This window comes from Colletotrichum navitas (assembly GCF_030913465.1).
Source record: "Colletotrichum navitas strain CBS 125086 chromosome Unknown LY79scaffold_10, whole genome shotgun sequence".
Lineage (NCBI taxonomy): Eukaryota > Fungi > Ascomycota > Sordariomycetes > Glomerellales > Glomerellaceae > Colletotrichum > Colletotrichum navitas.
In genome coordinates this window covers 42112-66929 of record NW_026850556.1, presented here as the reverse complement: position 1 = coordinate 66929, position 24818 = coordinate 42112, and the positions used below count along the sequence as shown (strand labels likewise).

General features: G+C 55.3%; 8 protein-coding genes across 8 annotated transcripts; 4 read left to right on the top strand and 4 right to left on the bottom strand.

The window, feature by feature from the left end:
* The first annotated feature begins 3073 nt into the window (after positions 1–3073).
* On the top strand, positions 3074–6353 carry LY79DRAFT_542702 (uncharacterized protein). Its single transcript, XM_060557017.1, has 4 exons — positions 3074–3844; positions 4084–4160; positions 5243–5469; positions 5892–6353. The coding sequence occupies exons 1-4, from the start codon at positions 3441–3443 to the stop codon at positions 5958–5960; spliced, it is 777 nt and encodes a 258-aa protein (XP_060417634.1). The 5' UTR covers positions 3074–3440; the 3' UTR covers positions 5961–6353.
* A 645-nt stretch (positions 6354–6998) lies between these two features.
* Positions 6999–10943, bottom strand: LY79DRAFT_676837 (RNA-dependent RNA polymerase). Its single transcript, XM_060564471.1, has 3 exons — positions 10247–10943; positions 8072–10168; positions 6999–8020 (listed from the first exon to the last, which is right to left on the bottom strand). Exons 1-3 carry the CDS (start codon positions 10932–10934, stop codon positions 7089–7091), a joined length of 3717 nt encoding a protein of 1238 aa, XP_060417633.1. The 5' UTR covers positions 10935–10943; the 3' UTR covers positions 6999–7088.
* Positions 10944–12069: 1126 nt separating this feature from the next.
* On the bottom strand, positions 12070–14112 carry LY79DRAFT_508562 (glycolate oxidase; the record flags this gene model as incomplete). The annotated part of the gene is made up of 5 exons (XM_060553956.1): positions 12070–12470; positions 12529–12927; positions 13018–13236; positions 13299–13698; positions 13753–14112. 5 exons carry the CDS (start codon positions 14110–14112, stop codon positions 12070–12072), a joined length of 1779 nt encoding a protein of 592 aa, XP_060417632.1.
* Positions 14113–15062: 950 nt separating this feature from the next.
* LY79DRAFT_31303 (uncharacterized protein) lies at positions 15063–16017 on the top strand. Its single transcript, XM_060552354.1, has one exon. The coding sequence runs from the start codon at positions 15330–15332 to the stop codon at positions 15858–15860; it is 531 nt and encodes a 176-aa protein (XP_060417631.1). The 5' UTR covers positions 15063–15329; the 3' UTR covers positions 15861–16017.
* Positions 16018–16901, top strand: LY79DRAFT_31318 (uncharacterized protein). Its single transcript, XM_060552356.1, has 2 exons — positions 16018–16688; positions 16744–16901. The coding sequence occupies exons 1-2, from the start codon at positions 16174–16176 to the stop codon at positions 16784–16786; spliced, it is 558 nt and encodes a 185-aa protein (XP_060417630.1). The 5' UTR covers positions 16018–16173; the 3' UTR covers positions 16787–16901.
* On the top strand, positions 16859–18011 carry LY79DRAFT_31192 (uncharacterized protein). The gene has a single exon (XM_060552348.1). The coding sequence runs from the start codon at positions 17017–17019 to the stop codon at positions 17884–17886; it is 870 nt and encodes a 289-aa protein (XP_060417629.1). The 5' UTR covers positions 16859–17016; the 3' UTR covers positions 17887–18011.
* Positions 18012–19699: 1688 nt separating this feature from the next.
* LY79DRAFT_666971 (ribosomal family S4e) lies at positions 19700–20918 on the bottom strand (the record flags this gene model as incomplete). Its single annotated transcript, XM_060563307.1, has 3 exons — positions 19700–20051; positions 20322–20744; positions 20905–20918. The coding sequence occupies 3 exons, from the start codon at positions 20916–20918 to the stop codon at positions 19700–19702; spliced, it is 789 nt and encodes a 262-aa protein (XP_060417628.1).
* An 850-nt stretch (positions 20919–21768) lies between these two features.
* Positions 21769–24005, bottom strand: LY79DRAFT_542688 (MYB DNA-binding domain-containing protein). Its single transcript, XM_060557016.1, has one exon. The coding sequence runs from the start codon at positions 23620–23622 to the stop codon at positions 21949–21951; it is 1674 nt and encodes a 557-aa protein (XP_060417627.1). The 5' UTR covers positions 23623–24005; the 3' UTR covers positions 21769–21948.
* Between the last annotated feature and the right edge of the window lie 813 nt (positions 24006–24818).

The following is a 24818-nucleotide window of genomic DNA, read 5'->3' as shown; positions in this document are numbered from 1 at the left end:
GATGCGCTTTTGACGAGTCGCTCTGGAAATGCAGCACGACGACAGCTACTCAATAAGCGGATCACACCACAACGGTACGACGGGAATTTTGACTGCATCCGCGACAGCCAACCGTCGTCATGACTGCATATGACATGGGGAGCATGATGGCGGCCAACTCAAATATCCTGCTCCCTCCTTGGCGCCAAATGCAGCCACTTGATTGAAGCCCTGGTCGAGCAATGGCACACGCCGCTCTGCCCCTGGTTACCATGTCCAATCAGCATCTATCGCAACAAATACGATAAGCCTCCTCATCTTCAGATGGCATACCAGTAAGATGATCGGATGGCTTCCCCGGGGCCTGCCCACCTACCTTTCATGAAGACATCTAGCGAATGAACTGGTGTTGCCGTCTCATAATCCGATTCACTCAGCACCACAGCAGTAAAAACATGTGCGAGACCATCAAAATGACACATCAGACGTCGGTTTTCGGTTACATAAACTAGCACGCCGTCGCCGCCCTTTCGGCCTGCTCCCTCCACAGCTCGTGACCTGTGCTGTCATCAGAGTGGCTGTCTGCAAATAGGACATGACACAATGCAAGCTTGTCTCGGCAGCGATCGATTGCCCGAGATCTAGGTTACTAGATCGTCGATGGCATTTGACAATGCTTTAATGCTCCCCCGGTTCTCCATCTCACCATGCCATGGGGTCCCTACCATCCGTGCGCGATGAGGTGTGACAGATTCAGGCAGGCAAACGATCAAACATTATCAATTTTTGATAACAAACCTCCTGGGCGGTCTCTGTGCATGGCGTATCGTGTCAGCTAAGATCAGAAACTGTCTGTGCCGGCTACCTGGCGGGGAGTCACTGCAACGGGCTTGCAACTGTCCATTCACTTGGGCATAACAGAGTTTCGCGGTCCCTATCAGAAAGGACAGTGAGATGACAGTAGGCCAAAGCATACTCGAAATTGCCTCACCACTTCCGCTGGCGTGACGATGACGAGACGATGAGGTGGTCTTTCCCAATGTTGTGAAGTAGGGCTTGGCAGGCGTTGGAACAAACAGTGCACGAATTGACTCAGGTTCCAGCAGATGACTAAAATACCGGGCCGATACCGTGGGGCGTCACATGGTTGGTCGGCATCATGGACGGTTTAGGGAGGTGGACAAAGTCTGTCGTAATCATCTTGGTGAGAAGTGACATTAGGGTGAGTCGCGGAGTAAGATGCAGCGCCACAAAAAGAAATGTCGACGAGGAGTCTTCGGGCGTCGCATATGGAGAGTGCAGCAGGCTTGCCTCCCCTCAACATGCCCTGTGTTGAAGAGAGCGCTGTCCCGACAATCAGGCACTTGGATCGAAAGTTGCAGCCAAGAATAGCAAGCCACAGTCAGGGTTAGATGAGAGACATGTGTTGGCGCACAGCTATTGACGAGTTCCAATTTGCCCAATCTGTCTCACATCACAAACCCAATCTCGTCAGAAGGCCATTGTCTTCTTCATTGTCAGGGGTAGATTCGGACGATCTTCCATCATGGGAAGGGCGACTTGCAGTAGAAAGTCTTCTACATTTTCAAGCAAGGATGAGTCCTGCCCTGCGGTGTGCGTCCGATCGTAGAGATCTCAACAGGCGGGCAGCTGGTGGAATCTGCCAAAGTTGCGCCTCCGGAATCCTGTCATATATCACATTTTCCCAAGATCTAGTACCTCAGCCAGAAAAGGCAATGGTCACGAGTCGGAAACTAATGACAATGCAATAATACCACGGCTAGCATGACGCCTCTCGACCTCGGTTCGAGGAACGCTTTTTTTTTTTTTTTTTCCTTTCCTGTGGAGAATTCCTAGCGGCTGAGGGATTTAAACAGGCGTCTGCGAGTCGTCTCAACGTGTAGCGCATGTGGGCATTTCTGCGATCGACAAGGCGCGAGCTCAGAGGTTCCACGATTGCTTTACCACATTACTGGGTCACGGATCTGATTGCATCGTGCAAGATCAGTGTTGGTGGGCCAATGCGGCCTTTGTCCTGGATTGGCAAATGGCGCCGGCCAGCAACTGTTGTTTGAATGCAAATGGTCAAATTATTCGTGGCACCTTGCACGGAAAACGTTTGTGTTTATGTGGCACTTTTAGCAGCAATTCTGGGGTTGTACCGTACCGGTAGTCAGACGCGGGAGCAACCGCGTTGCCGAAAGTTTGCTGATATGGTTCCCATGCGGCCGGAACGGCTTAATCAATACTCATCGGGCATGTAATCACGACTCAGCATCGTGCACAGATTCAACAAGCAGTTTCCGAACCACCCAACTCGACGGCACTCTGTGCACGGACCGGAGTCCAAACGGGAGGAAAGGGATGGGTGCGAAACTACATAGTAAGTGGCATTTGTTAGAGGCACGCCATGGGACCGCACTGGATCATGAGCAACCCCTGAGGTTAAGCAAGTCAACGCTGGCCTCGGTACACCAGGAGGGGAAATGGAAAGTTCGTCAACTGTCATTTTCCGGCGGTAAGAAAAACAAACGATCACGCAGGAAGAGAAGCAGGCTGGCTGACTGGCTGCTGAGATGTGACGAAAAGAGGGTCCAGGTAAATGGTGAGACCAGACGTCAGTGAAAACCGCGGTTCCAAGATCGAACCAGACCAGTCCTGAGCGTCACAGACCCCTCCCCTCACCCCGCCCTGGCACCGGCGGAGTTAGCCCCGGACCCCCGAATATGCAGACCCGCTTTTATATTGTATGGGTCAACGAGGATGTCAAATCAGCGGCTCCGGTCGGGTGGAACGGCGCGGCTTCCAAGGGGCGACACGCACACGCACACGCAACGCACAGGGGCTCAACACTGTGTGCACTGTATTGTTACACAGTAGCACCATGGTACGGTACCTACCTCCTCCGCCATCCATGCCTAGGTATGTCACCCAACCCCCACTTCTATTCATCATCAACAAACACTCAGCGCGACTTCATCCCAATCCTTTCCCCAGCCACCAGCTCGCAATTACCCGATACCATACGGAGTACCTACGCACCAATCTCTATGGAGTAAGTAGATCGGCCCCGAGCCTGGGCGTCGTGATCATACCCTGGCCATCTGAATCTTAGCTCCCCCCCCCCCCACTCTGGCTGTTCCACACCCGCGCTTTTCACGCGTCCATCTCCAGGACCCTGACGACGTCTCTCAACTCCAAATACATGCCAGCCGACGGACCATCCACCCTGGCCCAATTCGGATGCAAGCCAACTGCTCACCGCAAGATCAAATACCTGCTGGTACTCTGTTTCGCGGGGACCAGTCAGTCGGTTCATACCTTTCCCGTGTGCCACGCCGCTTTGCAACACGCTAGCGGGAGAGCCGCCAGGCACCACAAGCCATCGGTTACTACTTGGATCGCTGCACATCATCCCGAACCACGTTACCTCCTGTACGGCGCAGCCGAATCCACAAGCCATGGGTAAACCCAAAAGCGGTAACGCTGCGAAGACGAAAGTCGCGGCTGGCACCAGTAACAGCAGTAACACAAAATCAGCCACGCCCTCGACCCCCGGTGCACCACCCGCTTGGCCCCAGTTCAAGCCATCACTGCCAGTTACCGACCTGGTTCCCGATAAGCTCGGCTCTTGCCCTGATAAGGTTGTCCTGATCCGCAACTTCTGGCCAAAGTCCCTTTGCGCTTCCTATGTCACCTTCCTCAGGGGCCTGCCACTCACCACTACCCCCGGGCGGCCCAAGCGGGGAGACGCCGTGAGGGTAAACGACCGTTTTCAAGTGCAGGATGCTGCGTTTGCCCAGCGCCTTTGGGACAAGACTGGGCTGCGCGAATCACTGGGCCAAGAAGATGTTCAGGGTTTATGGTGAGTGCTCTGCCTTTTCTTCCTTGCCGTCCCTGCCTCCTTCAGCTCCCTTGCCCTAAGCAATGCATCCCAAGCGCTTCCGGCCAGATCCGCCTGCGTCACCGCGCAAGCAACAAAAATACCTCCAAAACAGTTATAATAAACATGAAACCGATACGGATGAAAAACCACATCTGCGCCAGAGCATCCTCAGGACGGGATCGCTGTGAGACTTGCTGACAAGGGTTCAATCTTCTTAGGGGCGGTGAAGTAGTTGGTTTGAACCCCAATATCCGCATATATCGCTACTCCAAGGGCCAGTATTTTGATGCACATTGTAAGTCTCATAAACCCTATCGTTGACCTGTCATACGCCACAAGCGCCCCATGCGCCCAAGGCGATGACTAGTCTGCAAGCTACTGGGCAAGTCCTCCGTTATTGCCTGGCTACTTTCAACAGCAGTGGCCGACTTCGGCCAGTGTGCCACCAGCAGAAAGCCACGAGCATCTGTTTCTCTCTCGAATGGCCGAACTCGAGCGGCAATGGACAATCGAGGGACAGAGCTCGCCGGCATTTCATCGCGTCGTCCATGATGACATCACGCCGTACCACCTTGTCGTGTACCGACTCTTCTGGGGCTAGCATTGCCGGTGTGCCTGAAGATCGTTGCAAGACATCCGGTTCCGTTCAAGCGTTCGGCCCTGGACGGTGTCACACATCAGCTTGCGCAAAAAGGAGCTCGCTCGGCCCATATGTTTCCTCCCCTTTCGTCACGGTTGCCTTCATCGACCCGTCCATATGGGCGCCGAGCTCGGAGCGGTATGCAAGTCATGCATGTCTTAATCTCCTCAGGCCCGGGACCAAGGTCTCTGAAGACGATCATGACTTACAACGCCCCGTGGAGAAATCCTGCGAGAATCTGAGATCTGTACTCATTATTCCTTGAAGACGATGTTGGGCCCCACAGCAAGTGCCTGAGCCATTGATTAACCATGCGATGGTCATATTTGATATATGACATCTCATCCCCTCCGCTCAGTCCTCTTCGTTTACACTCATCCTCACACCGCGGGCTTTTATCCCAATATCGAAAGAACCGATCGATGTAAGGCACAGACCCAAGCCCTGAGAATCGGTCCATGTTGATCCACCCAAAGGCGTTGTCCTTTCGGGTCATGCCGGATACTATCCGGGAGCTGCGAGTCCGATCCAGTGAAGCCACTTAACATCTCGTGTCGCCCTCTCCAAACAAGAAACTCAGCGACAAGCGTTCTGGGACTCCCTTTGACCTACAGCACTGAATGGTTCTCTGATCCCTCGGCTCAGCCTGCTTCCTTCTACATCCTTCACTTGCCTTCTGTGCAGGCTTGCCCTTCCTTCGCAACATCGCCCCAGCTAATTTATGAACCCCCACGCAGATGATGACTCCAACAACGTCTCGCTGACACCCGACCCGTCGGCTGGGCCTGTCACGTGTAAGACAACCTGGACGCTGCTACTTTATCTCACCTCCTCCGTTGAGGGCTGTGTAGGCGGCGAGACCGTCTTTTTCCCCAACGACCGCCGTTCCGCCAAGGAAGAGATCCCGGTCGCCCTCGAGACGGGAATGCTTCTTCTTCACAAGCACGGCGACGACTGCATGCTGGTAAGTCTCGTCTTGGGGGAAGGGGAAAAAAGAACCCTATATCAACATACATACTCCTGACAAGCCTGTGCATCTTCCCCTGATCCCCGGAATGCTCCAGGGCAAGACGCACTTGAACATGTTTCTGTGCGGCCTCGACCGTTGCCACCATAGTCTTTGCTGCAGCATTACCTATCCTGTACTTTTCCTTTGCTTTTGGTGGCGTGAAACATGGATCAATCGCGGTCATCACACCTGCGGCCTCACCTCCTCTCCCCGACTCCCCCAATCACACTTCCCGCTCCAGCCACTAACCTGTCCAACCCCCTCTCCGCGTGCCGAACAGCATTACCCCCCTCCCCCTCCCACCTGATCCTGTTATTTTTACCTTCTTGGCCGCATTGCAGGCTCTGCAGACTGACACATATCCCACTCATCAACAGCACGAGGGTCGCGAGGTCACCGCTGGCGAGAAGTGGGTGCTAAGGACGGATCTGTGCGTCAGGAAGTGAAGGGCTTCGGCGACCTACGCCAGGCATCACGCAACCACGGGTGACCTTTCCCCGTTGCCTGTTCCGCCTTCTGCCCGCTCAGACGTGGAGAGCGATTGCGACACAATGATTCCCGATTTCCTATCCGCTGCTCTGGTACAGCACCCGGTCCCCCTTGGAGCACGACATCGGTCTGTTTTTTTCCCGGGCTGCCCGTTTGTTTGATCGACAATAATCGACAGGAACTGAAAAGAGGCTGGAGGATTTGGAAGACGGGTTCTAGAAGAGGGAAATGAGTTTCAGGTCGAGCTTCTCCAACCCCCCGTCCGCAATGCAAACCATCAAAACAAAACAAGGGCTCAACGAAACGTTCCCCATCGCGTGCGTGCAAAGCAACAGACAATCGCACGAGTGATGATGCGTTGACATGGGAAACCCCGTGCCAGAAAGTAGTCCTCCTCACCCTCCTGCCTGCCGGCCTTCCAATCCAGCCGCCGCAACCGGTCGTGGGGCATTCCTTTTTGATTGATGTGCATGCCGCGTTAATGGGCTTGACCCCGGCATACGCTCCCGGCCCGCCCCCCTCCCCTCCCCTACCTAATTTTTATTTTTATTTTATTTTTTAAACTTTCCTCCTTCCCTGCTGATGCTGGCCGTCGCGTATGCTGTTCTCGTCGGTTCCGCTCCTCCCCTTATTCAAGGCTTGCCCCTCGTATGGGTTGCATAGGTGCACGATTCCCTCCCTCCCACTCAACACCACCGGGAATACCGGCTCAAATGCGGTCGCCCCGGCTACCTCCCGTCGAAGACGCAGCGCGGTGTGGACTCTCTGTCCAGCAGCTCGAGCACGAGGGTGTGGCCTCTGACGACGCCAGACAGTTCTCGTTAGGTCACGTTGGCATGGGAAACGGGCCAATGCTGCGTCACGAAGCAGGTCTATCGTGCAATTTGCTATTTCCCGTGTCTCGTAAGAATAGGTTGCCTAGCGGTGTGCGGGCATCAAAAGCCTGGGCGGGCGGCGCCCCCCCCCTCCATCTCCTTATCACCCTGTTTCTTTCCCAACTTTCCACGATTAATGAATTGGGACCGCGGGAATGACCTGTCGAACGCCCCTGTCGCAGCAGAAAAAGCTCTCGTTGTTGCGCCTCCCTAGCCCATGGCGCCGCTCATCAGCCGGTCCATGGCATCCATGGCACTCTCCTCCTCAACATGTACCTCCTCTCCACCAGTAGCGGTGGCGTCCTCGGTTGCTGCTTGTGAAACCTCGCCATCGTCTTCCTTCGTGGGGCTCTCGAACACCTCCAACAGGTCGCCCCGGTGGACCACTCTTCCCCCGTCCAGCTGAGTCTCCTGCTGCACCATGTCTCCTTCGACGCGGCGAAAGGGGTAGATCTTCTTCGTCATCGGCTGAGCCTCGGGGTCGATGGTCGGTTTGATCTTGACGTGTCCGGTGGCGATGCGGCCCATGATCCAGTGGAAGATCCAGGGGAAGCTGATCAGGGGCATCGATTGCCGCTTGTGTTCCTCGTCTTCGTACTCCTTTGCGAGCGCTGCACTGACCTGCTCCTCGGTGACTTTGTACATTGCAGCCACGAACGGGGCAAAATCGTCATAGTTCCTGCTACCGGCCTCATTGTAGCAAATCTCGCGGAACCTCTGCTTCAGTGCCGCCGACTCCCGGCCGATGTCCTCTTGCTGCTTGTAGTCGCTGCCAACCCGAGGTCTTGACAGTACGAAGCCGGTCCAGGCTTCGAACTCGGTTTTCACGTCGCGATGGCTCATGAGGCGACGCATGGAAGTGTCATATTGTCTCTTGACCTTGCGCGCTTTTTGGAGCAGATCGTCTGCGAGCATGAAGCGATTTAAGATCCTGTGGTCGAATTTCTTCTCGTACAGCGGGTCAAGTGCCTGGTCTTGAATCATGTCATAGATCTGGCCGATAGGGCTTCGTGACTTGTAGGTATTCTTGCGGTTCATAAAGTGAGGCCATCTCTTGGGTTGAAGGTACGGCGGAAAGTCCGCTGGGTCTGCAGTCTTGACATAGTCAACGGCCTTGGAGTGTAGCTCCGCTAGCTTTATGCCTGTTAATCTAGGTTAGCATTGTCTGTGTTCGCCTCGAGGTAAGGACTCACATTTGCCATCTCGTGCCCCCGCTTGGGATTGGTCGGCTTGTGCCAAATGCGCCACGGCAACCAATGCCAGGCAGTCGTTCTGAATATATCGAACGAAGAAGGTTCTCAGGTCCGATACCTTGACGAACCCGCGCTTCAGCACGGGGGCCTTTGACGCTACATAGTTCATTGGCGGCTGGTGCCACTGCGGAGGTATGAGGGCCGGGTTCCAGATAACAAAGAAGTCGTCGCCGTCGAGGTCTCCCCCTGAAAGCATGCTGGGGACATCTCGGTCACCGATACTGGGGAACACGACGACATTCTTGAGGTGACGGAGAGCGGGAACATCAACCGCTTCCACGACTCGGATGTCGCCAGGGTGGAGAGATGGATTACGCCCGACAATGCACACTCCGGTGACGCAGTAGTATTTCCCATCGTCGGGGTTCGGGATTTGTAAGAAGATTTGGGGAATATCTTCAATATTCCGTGTCTCCCTCCCTTCTGTTGCTTTCGAGTGACCTCTCAAGGTTCCGGTCTCGTCGAGGCATCCAAGAAGGAAAGCGCTCTGCTCAACAACCACTCGGGCCTTCTCCTTCAACAGCTTCATGGACCAGATTCTCCAGAGGTTTAGAATCGTGAGAACAAACGGCTCTTGCACCTCCGTATCCATGAAGCCCCAGCAGACGAGGTCCTTGATTGTCAGCGATGTCATGTTCTCGTCGACGTACCTTCCCAGTAGACCAGCAGCCGCAACGCGGTCACGCATTGCTTTCTCGTAATTCTGAACCTGCTGTTTAGCGAGCTGCAATATGGGCTCGCTTTTGACCCCAAGAGTGGCGAGAATGGTGATCGTCTGACGATTCAGTGTGGCAACTGAGTACTGCGCAAACCTGATGATTTCTAGTCCGTTGAACTGCGCCTTGAACTTTTCCTGTGAAGGTCTAATGTGTACTTCGAGACCCTTGGCATCTGGCCAGACTGCTAGCATGCCTTTGCAACCACCCATGCGGAATTGGAAAGCTGACGGTATGCCGACTGATTCCTGGCCCATCTCATTGACAACCATCTCGGCCAATAGTTTTGAGATCTTGCCTACGCCATCGCTGAAGCAATATACGTCCCGTTCAATGTCCTCTGCTTGCACAATCCGAGGAACAGTGACTCCTCGTATCTCTCTTGTTGTCGAGAAACATTGACCGATGCGTGCGGCGTATTTCGCGACGTTCCTGATGTGACTGAATTCGCCCATCCATTGCCGAATATCATCGCAAGTAGTGTAGGCGGTCGGGCAAAAGAAGTAGACTGCGCATTCCCGAATCTGTGAGTTCCCAAACGCCAAGAAATCGTAGACACGGTTGCCAATCTTGATCCCTTGCTTCAAGACGCGGTAAATTCTGTTGAATATCTCGGTGCCGGCATCATTGTAGACTTTGCCCTTGTAGAGCTCATCCGTGAACTGGACTCTGAGGAAACGATCCTGGTAGGAATTGTATTTCCGGAGGATTCTGTTTGAAGACTCGACGTTTGGCGAGCAAAAATGCATCGTCGATGGCGTAACCGTGATCTTCCGGATAGTAGTGCAATAGTATGGTATACTGGCATTGGGAAAGAAGAAACGAGCGTCTTCATCTTCAAACATTTCCATAGGGTCCCATACCCTCTTTGCACGGTCTGCGAAATATTCGAGCATCCATTTTGCCCGGTCCTTGTCCATACGAGACAATTCATCGACGAACACCTGAGTGATAGAATACTCCGACAGAACGCCGCGAGAGATGCAGACTTCCAGTTGGTAGTAGACTTCGAAGTTCAGATGATCAGAGGCTGCTTCTCGAGACAGTAGCGAGTGGATGGTCGATGACTTGTCAGACGTCGGTGTTGGTGTTGGGAGAAGCGTACCCAACAAGGGGGAGCGCGGCGGAACGGATCTAAATTGGCCCAGGACTGTGGTTGCAACGTTGTAGGCCTGCAGCGCCTCCAGTAACTCATCAACAGGGTTTCCAGTGTTCTGGATGACGAACCTGTAAGTGGTCCAACGGCCGATGTTGATGAAGTTCGGGTCGTCGAAGTCGGCCTGGAGAGTCACAGGAAAATCGCGAGGCAATTGCTCATCATCTAGTATGGCGGTTCGTCGCTCCCACATGTCCAGGCTGCCCCAAGAAGACGTTCCCGCGGCCATCTGGCTCCGCTTACTCCTGTTCGCTTTGGTCCAGAACATAGGCGGAAGCTCTAGCGGGATTACGAGTGCAGTTTCGTTTCCTTCAGTAGCTCGAAGTATTTCTGTGAGGCGAGCGAAGTCAACAGAGCACTTGTGGTGACTGGTGTCGTCGTCTTCGGGGGTTTGGTCACCCTGGTTTCCAACAACCTGGGCAGCTTCTTGGTTCCGCGTACAAGTATCGAAATAGATGGAGAGATTTTTCTTTGAGAGATTTATGTCGATTCTTACACCAGAAGTGACGGACTTGAGCACCACCATCTCGTTTTCCTGGAGTCGCGAGCCGAAATCCATGCGATCTGCCTGTAAAGAAATCTTGGACTTGAGCCATATGTCGGGATTGGCGGGACTCTTGACCAAACCCTCGTACGTTTCATGGGGTGTCTTGAATTCTCTGAGTGCGACCTGCACACTCTTGCCTTCGCCATATCTGACGGTGTGGACTTTCGAGGACCAGAAATCGAGCTTGGGCGGGGGCTCGAAGCGGACCTTGGCGAATCCGTTTCGGTCACCATTGCGGTTCTCGTCGATCTGAAGCCAGGCTATGTTTCCATACCGTGCGAAAGAATCGTATAGCTCGGCAAGGGTTACAGTAGAGGGAAGGCGAGAGATGATGATAGTGAATTCCGGCCTTGTTCTCCAAGGCTCGTTCTCAGAGGCGTTCATTATGTGAGGATTCATGCTTGCTGGTCCAAGTCAGAGACGTCAAGTAAAGTGGGTGCAATGAAATTGAGGGGAAGGTTGTCTAGAGCTAGGAGGGTGTGAGTTGGATTCATTGATGGGGGTAGATGGATGAGAGGTAAGAAGTAAAGGGATAGAGGTTGAAGTGCGGAAGGAATGGGGTGGAACAAGATGAGAGTAGCTAAAGATGGAAGGTTGAAGCTGAAGCAAGTACCTGACGTAGATGGATAGGCAACTTAGACGCGTACTTTTGCGACCTAGGCGGATGCGCATGTCTGAGAGAGACAACCCGAGCCGGTATGCCAATGAGGATTACCTCTGGTGGGAAGAAATGGGAAAAGCCAGAATGTCATAAGTGAGGCCAGTTTCTTACCAGGTACTTTGATAAAGATTGAGTCTTCTTCTGCCTCCCCTCCGTCTCTTTTGTACCTAGTTGCCTAATCATAAAAAATCATGAATGGCCGTTGTTGCCCGTTCCAAGGTAATTGTTTCCCGTGCCCATGCAGCTAGCCGCATACTATCTATCTAACAATTTGATTGCCATCATTCACCGCCTCAAAAGCATCTGTAACACTACCTACCGCCGGATGGGTGCTTTTGAGTGAGGCAAGTAACTTTAATTGCCCAAAAAGCAGGCCAATACGAAGGATCGTATGAAACCCTTCTGGCGCCTAGCAGATAGACCTGCAGTGAAAGGATGCTTCTTGGTAGATGGAGCATTGCCAAGCATCGTCTGAGCAGAACAGTGTCCGGATGAAGTACCCACTTCATCTTGAGAAGGAACGAGCACGATAGGTTATTTGCTATGAGTGTCGATACCGGAAATAGAACAGATGGCCTTCAGACTTTTGTTACCCGTTTCCCCATGCTTCCACCCCCGCTGGATGCGCCGGCCATGAAAGGCATGCAAGTATGTCTTGTGCACTCGTCCCCTTTTTGCACACGGATCACTGATGCTTCATGATCTTCGCCCCTAAGAACCGACCGAGTACATGAGGCAAGCCCCATGGTAATCCTTTCCCCCAGATCATCAATCCAGCTATCATCAACAATGCTTACGATATTCCGGCCGCGGCTATGTTGCGCGTGAACCAAAGACAGCGCGACGGAGCCATCTTGTCTAGGAGCTCAAGTTCGTCCTTGAACCGGGGGGAATATCCATGATCTTACCAGGGTTCATTATCCACTTTGGATCCAACGCCCGCTTGATGGACTTCATCACGTCGAGCGTGTCGGGACCGACCTCGAGGAGAAGCGAGCCCTTCTTGCCCCAGCCGATCGAGTGTTCGCCGGTACAAGTTCCCTCCATTTCAATAGCCCGCTTCACCATGTTGTGGACGCACTTCTCGACCTTCTCCCTTTCTTCGGGGATCGTCCGGTTGTAGATGATGCTCTCGTGGAAGTTGCCGTCCCCGATATGGCCCAGGATGCTCGCGAAAAGCCCCATATCGTCCATCTCTTTCTTGCTGACTTCGATTAGATCGGCCAGACGGCTGAAGGGAACCGCGACATCCGTGCTCCCTACGAGCTGTTAGTCCACGATGCCTCTGCAAACTTCAAGCCCGACGACGAGACTCACAAACTTCTTCGCCATCCTTTCGCAGCGCCAACATCGACCATAGCGACTCTTTGCGCGCAGACCACAGCAGCTTCTGCTCCAGGGCATCCTTGGCGAACTCAAAGTTGCCACCCTTGTGGTTCTTGGTGATCTTCTGGACGAGGCTGATGTTCTCCTTGACGCCGGCCTTGGTGCCGGAGAACTTGAAGAACAGCGTCGGGAGCTCTTTCCAGACGCGGGGAGCCGTTGCACCGCCCATGTTGACGACCTTCATCTGGACCTCGTCCATGATTTCCATGGCCGCCACGGGGATACCGTTGCGCATGACCTCGGCTGCGGCAGCTGCGGCATCTCTGATGCTGGGAAACGTGACCACCGCCACAGAAAAGTCTTCGGGTACAACCGTGAGCTTGAGGGTTGCTGTGATTATGTCAGTACCTCGATAAGGGGATTCAGGCTGGAAGTTGCATCGACCAGTGCCGGCGGCGCAAACGGGAAGGGACAACGCACCTTCTGTCACCAATCCCAGCGTTCCCTCGGATCCAACGAACAAACTGTTGAGGTTGTAACCCGCCGACGACTTTCTCGGCCGTCGTCGCGTCTTGACCACAGTGCCGTCTGCCAACACAACAGTGAGGTTGATTACCCAGTCTTTCATGGTTCCGTATCTGACCGCGTTAGTACCCGAGCAGTTAGTACCGATCATTCCGCCAATCTTAGCACTCGGGCCTTTCCAATGGGTCAGTCATCACTATCTCGGTATCCGGAGCACGGCGTCGATCCTCTCTTACCTGGGTCGATGGGAAAGAAGAGACCGCTCTCCAGTTCTGAGAGTTTCTCGTTCAAATCCTGCCATCCAATGCTGGGCTGCACGACGATATCCATGTCCTCCTTGTTGAAGGAAAGGATCTGGTCCATGAAGGCGAAGTCGACGCTGATTCCTCCGTAAGGGGCCGAAAAGTTTCCTTCCAAGCTAGAACCTCCCGAGTAAGGGATGATGGGAACGTTGTATTTGAAGCATACTCGGGCAATCGTCGACACCTGCTCTGTCGAGCGCGGGTACGCGACGGCGACGGGCAGGCCGTCAGGGTTGGATGATGACCACTCCGAATATCCGTGAGCGTGCAAGTCTTCCGGATCGGTGGAGATGATGTCCTCGCCGCCCAGCTCCTGTCGAATTTCCTTCAGAGCCTGTGCAGAATGTCAATGACCGCGATACGCTACACAGTACAGAAAACAACCAACCTGCTCCATCTCCTCTATCGTGGCGTAGTTGATTGGACGAGACTGGCTATCCGGGGAGAGCAGACCGCTGCCCAGGGGAAAGAAGCCAGCACCGGCGGAGTTGTCCCTCGTCGAACTGGCGAGACCCCATCCGACAGTGCCTGTGGCCAAAGCGACTGCCAAAACTGACCTCCCACTCCAACCGTGTTGCACGTTGTTGGCCGAACCGCCGGCGTTGGCCTGAGAGCCGCTCCGTTGAGTGGCCGTCGCCGAGAAGCTCCGACCGGCACGGGCGGTAGGCCCCGCGAGCTGGCCCCTCAAGCCATGGTTCAGAAGGGGCCTCGCAGCGCGCCTGGCCGACATGCAGGGGACGAAGGACATTTACACCAATGCAGATGCGGCTGCCGCCTGTTATTGGCTTGCAGACAGACTGACCGGGGTACGGTGGGTTACGCCGAGGGGTCGCGTGTGTAAGATGGGTTGCGTCGGCGTTGGGATTTATGCAGACTTTTTGTTCTTTGGTGATGACAAGAGCCGGATTTTGAACGTCGGGATCCGAACACCGTGAGCTTATGATTCCGGCCTTTTTGGAACGCCGTGTTTGGGAAGCCGTGACCTAGATATATATATATCCGGAAACCGAGTCCGGTGCCAGTGTGCCGTAGCTGTCAGGCGGGGTGCACGGTTGTGTTGATCTGTGCCGTCGATGTGGAGGTGCGAGCTCGGCCGAGAGGGAGAGAGAGGGAGGGCAAGAGAGAGAGAGGACGAGGGAGGCGTTTAAAGGTGTTTGAAAACGAGCGTAATCGTCTACGATAAGAGCCAAAGTCTACAAGTAATGTCGCAATCGAACACGACGGAGGCTACGCAGCCAAAAGGATGGGGGCAAGCGGACATGATGAACAGCGACGGGGCCCTTCTCTTTAATAACGATGCTTTTTGCCCTCTCTTCCGTGGCAGGAGTCGAGAGCGTGACCCAAACATCAAGTATCTAGGGGTACCGTTTCCCTCATTTGGAACATGGTGCAGCAAGGGTAGATGTAGCGTGCGGACAGACGACCACGTATTAGCCAATCGGCACACCGGACAGGTAGGGTATTGGCCCAAAAAGTCAAGAAACAAGAAGGCGGAGGGCCCGCAAGGCACGATGAAGCACGGCCACCAAGCGAGCAAAGGCGGCATGCCTGAGTCGTCAGCGAGGGTGTGGGAAACTGAGCTGGTGCTCAGTCAAACAAGTACCTGGGAGTACATAGTTTGGTCTGCTACCGTGCCAGCCTAGCTAGTAAGCTCTGGGGTGGAGCAACCAACTTGGATGGTTTCGTTGCAACTTTGCTGGAGACACAAGAAAGAGGACGATATCGGGCCTGGGCGCTTGAGTGCTCGTGCAGTTGAGAGGAGGGCGGGCGGGGACAGTCACAAAGCTGGAATATTCCGAAATCGTTGTCCTCCTCGGCGAACCGCCCATCAACCCGGTCTCGGCAGAGACGGCGGCGGTGACAACGGCGACTACGATGACGACCGAGTGGGCTCGAAACCATCTCGAGCTCTCGCTTACCTACCCTCTGCCACTGACCAGTTCTCGGTGACGATGAGTGGCGGCTATGAACCCAAACATGGGAGCAACAAATAGAGGAGGGGGGTGTGGGGGTGTGTCGGAGTTGATGCGGGAAAAAATGGCCAGGCCTAAGAGACCAGGAGGCCAAAGGACGATGGCAACAGAAATGGAAGACGACAGACGACATAGGCTTCCATGCCATCACCAGAAAGCGATGCTGGGTTGCGGTGGAGGTGTGACCCCCACTGGTGGGGTTGCTTGGGAGCTTTGGGCACACACAGAGCCTTTCACAGTTTACTTCGCGAAGTCAGCCGACCCGGAGTCAGATTACCAACGACATCCCACCCTCTCGGTCGACCTTCACATCAACGTGATCAAGCCATCGGCAACGTTAGCCCAACAAAGGAACCAACTCGAGAGAGACCCAGAAGTCTGGTTGTCCCGAGATGGCATCTGCGTTGTTGCTCTGGGCATTCTTGGTGCTAGGCAAGCAGACGCAACCTCCGTACTTCTCAATCAGCATAGTACCCACCCCTCCTCCCCAACGGCGAGCAACAGGGGGAGACAGGGGGCCTAGAAAACCCAGACTCTTCCCGTGACCACGGGTTCCGACTTTTGGTGAGCGACAAAAGGGCCCCTGAGTTCCGATGAAGCACCGGCCTTATCGGTGTAGACTCGGCGGGGCGGGCTCGCTTGCGCTTGAGGGGTAACAGCCAAAGGTGGCCGCCGCCGACTCGAGGAGGACGCAGGCCCGTTGCTGGCCTCCGGTCGAGCACAACAAAACCAATGGCCATGGTTGCTGTCTCGCGGCACTGGGGGCAGGCGTGAAGCCTACTTGGATCGTCGAGTTCACCGTTCACCGTCCACCGTCCACTGCAGGTTTCTGCGCGATGCTGGCCGAGTCGCAACCTTCTGATGGACTATCCCATCGGTCATTAGTGAACACTGCGGCTGATCATGCCTGCGAGGCTCCTCTTGCCGGCGGCCACCTGGCCAGGGAGAACAATCTTGCTGCTGGCTGCCGCCCACTGGTAGCATCCGGGAAATCCGCTTTCCGGCAGAATGACATAAGCTCAATAATGTTTCTGATATTGCGGAAACAGGTGGTAAGCAGCATGTCGCTTTCTGACCACAGAAAACCACTGGATGTCACCCTTTCGAAGTCGGTTTACCCAGCGAGGCGCCCTCAGTTGCATGCATGCGACGTGCGGAACAGGTCGCACACAATTAATACCCCAGACTGGCCGTCATACAGACGCTGCTGTAAGACGAGACGATGCAGGTTCGGGTCGCACAAAGTCAAACGACCGTTGAATAGCAACGCGACTTCTCGAGCAGCACCCTCAGTAGCCCCCATAGCACAGCATCCAAAGCGTGTTCGACCGCAGTGTTTCGTCCCAGAACTGTGCGTCCTCTGATGATATGAAATGCTACGGCAAGCTGATCCAACGCCCGCTCAGCCCTCCCGACGACGTGCCCAAAGGATTTTCGGTGCGTCACTAGGCGCTTGCCTCCCATGCTGCAGCGTAACCCTCCCTTGCTCCGCGTCCTGTAAACCCCGACAATCGATGAGATTCGATCACGGGTGGCCAGGCTATGCAGCTTAGAAAGTTGCTACGCAGGTGGGTCCCCAAGGACTAACATTAAGACAAAGACCGAATGGCCAAGTCAGGAAAGCCGACGAGGAATCTCCTAAGTTGTGGTGACGAATATTCCTCCGGCTCCTCTGGCTCATGCGATTATCCAGGCTGAAGCAGCGACTCGATACACCCCCCCGGCTTTACTTTGAATTCGTTGCCCAGAGAGGCCTCAATAAGCGTCGAGGTTGGCCTACGCATAGCCAATGGCGCGCCGTCACCGTGGGACGAGCGTTCCTCGTATACGTCGACCAAACGGATATGGATATGTCTTACACACCCACTAGCTGCGCGCCGACGAATCTTTCCACGGCTCAGAGACCTCCTGAGCAGGACACCGCCAAACGACCCTCTTGTGCGACACAAGGACTCTTGGCCCCTATGGCCCTGCTCTTCACTTCTTGGGTGGTTTTCCAGCCTGCGGCCAGATGCCTCCCTCCCGTCAGGCTGAGAAGAACTTGCTGGCAGCCGCGAAACATCGGGTCGTCTATGCCGGCCATTGCTGGAACGAAAGTGCGAGGCAAGCAGCTCCCGAGTTCCAGGCTAGGCCGCAATCGAGGGTTTCCAAGCCTGCAGCACACCCGCCCCCGCATGCTCTGGAACGAAGAAAGAAAGAATGGGCATGTCTGGGGCACCGGCACTGGCGTCCCCCGGCGCGCTCTCACTGGCTGCCAATGTCTCAAGTGCGGCGGTAAGATGCGTTCGAGGAGTTTTCACGGCGTGGTGTTGGTTGCCGGCGTAGGGAAGCTCAATGCCCGGGGGGCAATTGTTAGCGCCAGGCGGCCCTGTCCTCACCGGAAGCACCAAGCGGCTAGCCATGTTCACCTGAGGACCTACGGAGGATGTATTGAGATATTCGTATGGAGAGCATGGCACCAGTGGCTGTCTACTAGTAGTGGCTGTCTACTGGCAGTGGCTTTACTAGGAACGAGGGACAGACAACAAGGGTGGCCGTTGTCAAAATAGCGCATGGCCATAGCACAGCAGAAAGCGTGATCCCCGCTGAGGGCGTTTTGGTACGGTAGTGTGGGTGGCACGGCGGGGTTAGGGGACCACAAAGGCGGGGTGTTCCAACGTCACGCCAGCCCTTCGCGCAGAAGCACCCCGAGATGCTCCTCGGCAAGGGCCCCAATATCCGATGTGGTCTGTGTCGCACAGAGACAATCGATATAGACAGGCCAGTAAACAAGACCATGAGAGAGTTCAACACCACGAACGGCTCTTTGTGACCCTGCCGACCGTCCCAGAGCTACGGACCAGCCGTGTGTTTGCCCAGGCGCGAGAGAGGGTTCCTCCACGGCACAGGCCGATTTTGATTTGTGACGACTTCCGGCTCCGCAGATCGGAAACAGACAGCCGTCAAGAAATCCCGGGGGGAGGAACTGAGGTATGTCTCGAGCTGATGCATCACGAGGAGCTGCCGCCGCCACCACCCCATCAGGGGCAAGGGGCACCGGTGCTCAACCCCTCACCCGAGGGGAGGCAAGTACCCGGGGATATCGTAATGTAATGACCAATTCCGGCGGGGCAGGGGGGGGGGAGGGGAGACAACCCCAGTGAAAGCAGCTGGGTTCGCTAACTACGGACGTAAGTACTAGGTCAAAAGTCTTGTTACAGCAGCGAAAAAAGCAACCCAATCAGCAGCTAATACTGCCAGCCAGATCTATCAGTTTAAGGCAGAATGAATGGGGATATCCTGATTGATGTAACAATACTTTTGACCTAGTACGGAGCAAGTCTGCGTCATACCAGCGTGCACCAACGGGCACGAGACCGCCTGGCCTCCCCCCCCCGAGCCTGCCGGTTTGCAATTTTTTTCTTCTTCTCTTTGCTAGGTACTGTCGTCGTCTTGCTAGAGTACCGCCGGGTTCGAGGCCGCGGGCGGTGCGCTTGCCGCTATTGCGCGGGGGAGGCACAAACGTGACCGGCTTGATGGCCCACACGGGTGGCTTCCCCGGGTGAGGAAGCATGGAAAGCGGCTACTGTACGATGCGGTGTCGTCCAGGAGAAGGGGCGACCTTGGGAGGCGAGCGGACCATTCTGCCACGCCCCGCTGGGAACAAGGAGGAAAAAGCAAGCCTCGCGCTGGAGGCTCGCCCTCCCCCAACGCCGCTGTTTCCTCGAGGGCCTAGGCTCGGACGGCGGCGGCTAGGGGAGAGGAGAGAGCCGGCAGGGCCGATTGGGATGTTGAGTAAACACACAAGTGGCGGGCCACGTTCCTGACGCCCGGACTGGGGCGGTGATCCTCCTATGCAGGCCGGGGAAGGGTGGATGGTGGGCTGAGCGGGCTCGGTTTGGCTGGATGAAAGGATCCGGCCGGGGTGCCGTGTATATGATGACGGACGACGATGCCTCCCCGTGTGTGGACACCAGAGGCCCGCCTCTTGAAGCCACGGGGTCTAGGCTCCTCCCCCAATCGGCGGAATAAGCCACGCTGGTCATTCAACACACAAGAACATCACGTCCACCGGAGACATGCATATATATGGGAACTCAAGGATTGGGCGGAAGAGTGACCATCAATGGCTTGGTATTGGCCGCAATACAGCTATCTGCCGGGTAGTCAAAGCCGACAACTCTAAAATCAGCCCTGGACTCCGTTAATTTTTTTCGATCATGCACAATCCCATTTGCCCGACCCAAATAACCGTTTTCGTCCTGGACAGACATCACGAAAATGCGTCAGGCGGCCCCCATGCCCATTCATATATTGACGAGGAGGGGACCCTGCACGCACGCAGCAGCAGTCACTCTCACAACTCTCTTGAGAAGAGGGAGCTTAGTTGCCGGCAAGGGCGTTGGCGCGGCGGCGGTCACGCTCCTCGGCGATGGTGAGCTTGACACCCTTGCCCTTGGGCAGGGAGATCCAGGGCTTCTCAGAGCCGATGACGAAGACGTTGGACTCGCGGGTGGCGAAGGTGTTGTCAATGGCGTCCTTGATGTGGACGATGTTGAAACCTCCATCGTGGCGCTCACGGTGGGTGATGACACCGACACGACCCATGTTGCGACCACCAGTGACCATGGCGATGGAGCCAGTGTCGAACTTGATGAAGTCCTGGATCTTACCAGTCTTGAGGTCAATCTTGACCGTGTCGTTGACCTTGATGAGGGGGTCAGGGTAGCGGATGCTATATTCGAAAGTGGCACAGGTCAGCAAAGGGGGGGTTCCGTAACGGGGGCGATACATTACAGCCGTCGGATGTTTGCAGCTCCAATCTCTTGTTCGTTATCGGCCAGTCTTCTTCTTTTAAACGTTGCTTCCGCTTCCTCCCGCGGGGGGGAGTGAAGACATATTTCAGGAAATAGACGCAACCAAGAGTACTTTGGGGGTGATAGCGAATCGACCAAAGCTTGATCCAACGGCTGAATGATGTCTGACAGAACAGGTGATGACTCACGTTCTCGCATCGTGCGTGACCAAGAATGGGATTCCACCGCGGCCGAGCTGGACGCGCTTGACCTTGCCGAGCTTGTACTCGGCCTCCTCGGCCTGGATGCGGTGGACAGTGAAGCGGCCCTTGGTGTCGTAGATGAGACGGAAGTTCTCGCCCGTCTTCTCGATGGTGATGACATCCATGAAGCCGGCGGGGTAGGTGATGTCGGTGCGGATCTTGCCGTCGACCTTGATGAGGCGCTGCATCATGATGGACTTGGTCTCGCGGAAGTTGAGCGCGTACTTGAGGCGGTTGCGCAGGAAGACGATGAGCGGCAGGCAGTCGCGGAGCTTGTGAGGACCGGCCGAGGGGCGGGGCGCGTAGGTTCCGGACAGCTTGTCCAGGAGCCAGTGCGAAGGCGCGCTAAGGCGCTTCTGGTGCTTCTTGCTGTGAGGGCATTGTCAGAGTTCTTGTTCGTTGGATTCCTCGCCGGCATCGTCGAGATTCTGCAACCCTCCCGCACGGCGGCAGGAATATTGGTCTCGCATTCGACGTCGCCATTGAATCGGCGTAAAGGGATGAGGGAGAGGGGTTTGATCAGACTTACAGTCCCTTGCCCATCTTGTCTGACTGCCGGTTAGTCTATGGGGGTATCTGGTCGGTGGGTGTGAAGGTCGAAGTCGAGGATACTCAAAATTTCGATCTCGAGACTTGGGAGTGCAGCGACGAGAACGCCAAATTTTCTCTCGTGCTAGGTTTTTCGAGCCCTACGGCCTTCTGTGGGCGGCACCTCACTGGACGGGCGGGGCTTCGATAATCCGGCGCTGTTCAGTGGCCGGACTAAGCGAGGTGGTCCGTGCTTATAGGTCTCAACCAACCCGCGCCTGGAGCACTGTTGAAGGTCGCCGCACCGAGTTGGTTGTCGGCCGTGGTGGGGCAGGAACTCTTTGCAGGAAACCAGGACAGAGGGGGAAGGAGCGGTTACCATACACATATTCCCTTCACCGTACCAGCTTTGGTAGCTAGGCGACGCCGCGAATTGGGCGACTTGTACTCATGGGTTTTGACACGGGAACGAACAGCAGCAGGGGAACACGAGTGTCAAGTACAATCATCTAGCGATTGGTGCTCTAGCTCACAATGGCTTTATCGACACTCTCTACTCGAACAGCCGATTCAAAAGCCCTGGAGCAGTGATGATGCAGGAACTCACGCTCTTGCATAGAAACGACTGTGGTCCTTCTAGTATCCCAATCTTTTTTTCTGCTCAGTTCTTGCCCCGAGGCAACTGATTATGCGCCATGTCTCCGTAACGCGGGTAAGGATATCCCAGTTTGGTATAAGTTATATGTCCAGAAACGACCGTTGAGGAAGCAAAGCGCCCCGTCCCCCTTGTACGCCACGCAAAGCAAACAATCGCGACGCTTTTGATTCTAAAGTTCCATGTAAAGCCCGGCGCCTCAAGAAAAAAAGAAGAAAAAAAAGAGGAAGAACAAATGTGTCCAGACGGATGCCTGGTATATGTGCAAGGCATGTGTGGCTGGACCACGTTGGTAAGGATAGCTCCAGCCATCCAGGAGATTCTTCAAGTCATCGCACGGCGGAAACCGCAGAAGATCTCCCGTCCCCGATTCCCGATTCCCGGTGATGTTCAGGGTGACGTCGAGTCTGACGGTTGATCAGGCGCATACCGTGCCGAATTGCCAACCTGCGAGTCGTCCAGCAACAAGCGGGAAATGTCCATCTCACCTGCGCTGCCCATGAACGCGACTGTTGTGGTTTCGCCAAAGTCAAAGACCTGCGGAACAACAGGCAATTCTCCGTTGTCGAGGACGGACAGTGGCCACCTGGGCAAATCCTCCTTGGAGTTGACCCGGTTTAGGTTCGCCTCCATTGGGGGCGGCCGGTTCGGCTGTAAGTTGTTGGCGATGCTCATGCTGACCGTAGGCTCAAGCGTGTCGCCCCCTCTGCCATCTTGGGGCTGGAACAGACCCTTTTCAATCTTGGCATACACGCTAGGGTACTTGTTCCGCACTCTGTCCCTGAGATCCGTGGGTTGCCGCCCTGAGAGGCTGAAGCGCGGATCTCTCTGGATCTTGGTCCAAGCAGGCCCATATTTGTCCAGGCCTTCTAGTATCTGTTTATCATCTTGATCTGTGAATGGTCGCCTTTCGCGCCTATGAGACTTCTTAAATGGCCCGTGAATGCCTAGCTCGGCCAAGTCTTCCAGCTTCTTCCTGTGCGCCCTGCTCTTTTTCATTTTGGGGAATGTGTCAGACTCGGCTTGTGGAACCTGCAGCTGGTCCCCCAAGGCGGGTTCTTCCTGTGCGATGAGTATGTTTTCGGACAAGAGCCCGGTCTTTGCCTTAGCCTTGGTCTTCGGTTCCGTCGGGGTCGTCGGCGGCACGGCAATAGACGCAATCTTGGGGTCACTGTTGCTCCTACGCAGCTCGTTTGGACAACAGGTGCGGAAGCGGTCCTTGAGATCACCAGCAGTGCGGTCATTGAAATTGAAATCGGGATCCGCGAGGATGTCGGTCCACTTGCCAACTCCATGGCGATTGACTCCCAGAAGCAAGTGATTCGTCTCGGCTTCGGACCATTTCCTCCTCGGCTTCATAGCCTTTTTCCTGGTTTTGCTGTTGTTGGCTTTCGCATTCTTGTTTGGCGCCGGCTCGGTCTCGGTGGGTTTCTCCGTCTCCTTGTCTTCCGGCACAGGCGCGAATTCCCGCATCGGCTTCAGCTGATTGCTCTCAGGTTCGTTGAAGTCGTTGGAGGCAATGGGCGGGAAGAGAGCAGCGTCAGGGGGTGGTTCGTGTAAGCCGTTGATGATGGGCGGCATGGCCGGCATAACTTGGGGCTGGATCGGCTTCTGCTTCTTGACCGGCTGCGGAAGTTGCACAAAGTCGTCCTTGTTTGTTATAGTGCGGTGTCTCTTCTTGGTGGCCGTGTCGTCCTTGCTGTCGGGCACCTCATCGAGAATTTTGCTTATAGAGAAGGAGGAGTCTGCCGTGTCTCGATCTTCGCCGAGGAGCAGCCTTAGCTGCAAGTGCGCAGTGCCGTTGACTGCGCCCCGATCGAGCATGGACTCATCTTCCTTCCTCTGCTCCCGTCCCAGAAAGCCGTCGTCGACAGCTCCGTGGCCGGTGGCGAGAGACGGGGCGTTGGACTGGTCTTCGCGAAGGCTCGTGTCAGGCTCGAGAGGAAAGGGTCGCTCGGAGGGACGGGAGAAGGCCAGGCGAATGGGCGGGAGATCAGCGTGAGCGAGCTGCGGCGTGGTGGAATCGTTCAGCAGGTGGATGAGGCGTGGCTCGATGTAGGCCATCGTGGGCGAGAGGAGCCGGAGTGGGCATTTGGTTTGGAATTGGAGGTAAGGGATTGGCACTGGCGAAGAGATGGAAGGAAGCAAAAGGGGCGAGGAGAAAGAGAGAGAGAGAGAATTGCAGTGGTGTCGAAAGTGGAAGTAGGGCGTGGAAAGCTTAGAGTGGTGAAAGAGGAGAAGACGAAGAGGAGGGCTCAAGCGGAAGAGACGCGGAGTCCAAGAATCGAGTCTTCAACAAGTGCAAAAAGGTAGGTAGGTACAGAGAACCTTCGCAGTGACTGACCGAAAGGCGGAGGCAAGGGTACAGCAGTTAACAAATTGGCACGCAACCATTCCAGCGGGCAGCTTCACCACACTGGACAGCAAAGATCCAGGGCCCTTCCCAGAGAGGGCATTTGCCTGCCTGGAGTTCCACGTGAAGATTTCTCCACTACCTACAAGAGCGGCAAACGAGACTAGCGCGGTTGGTTAAGCGGTACCTGCTGCTACGGTCTGGCGGCGACGCTGGGCGTGCCAAGTAACTCTTCTACCACCTTGTGTACTTTGAGAGTATCGTTGGCTAACACCCCGTTCGCGTGCTACTACTGGACGACACAGCAACTCTCTACATCGTACGGATACTCTGGACAGCCCTGGAAGCTTTCAAGACAACGCACTGATGGTGATGGCCCCTCTCCAGTCGCCTCCTCTCCCCTCACCCCCCAACGAAAGCCCCCTGGGACGGGTAGCGAGCTTCTTGCAACCGGCGTCTGGCCAAAAGCATCGGTCGACAAACATTTCGAGGGGCGGTAGCTGCCTAAGCAACCCAACACGAACTTTGCTCTGAGCAACCTGAAAGTGACACTGACTGAATGGCTCACCGTGCACGCCTCTCGTCCCACCTCGGGTTCATCGCACTGGGCCATCCCCTCTCTCTCCCTCTCTCTCTCTCTCTCTCACTCCCTCTCTCTCACTCCCTCTCCCCTGAGCCTGATTTGGGGCACGCGCAAGCACAACCTCAACCCGACCCAGGGGAAGGTTCCCACCCAGGGGAAGGTTCAGCAAGGTATCAACTACATGCGCCGAAACCCCTGTTGACCTGCATCAGTGTTCCCCATGTCTCAATGAGAGTTGCAGCAGCTCGACTACCCCAATACGGATACAAACATTCTACACAAATCATCCACCAGCCCGCCGCTGAGCTAAACGTTTGACAATTT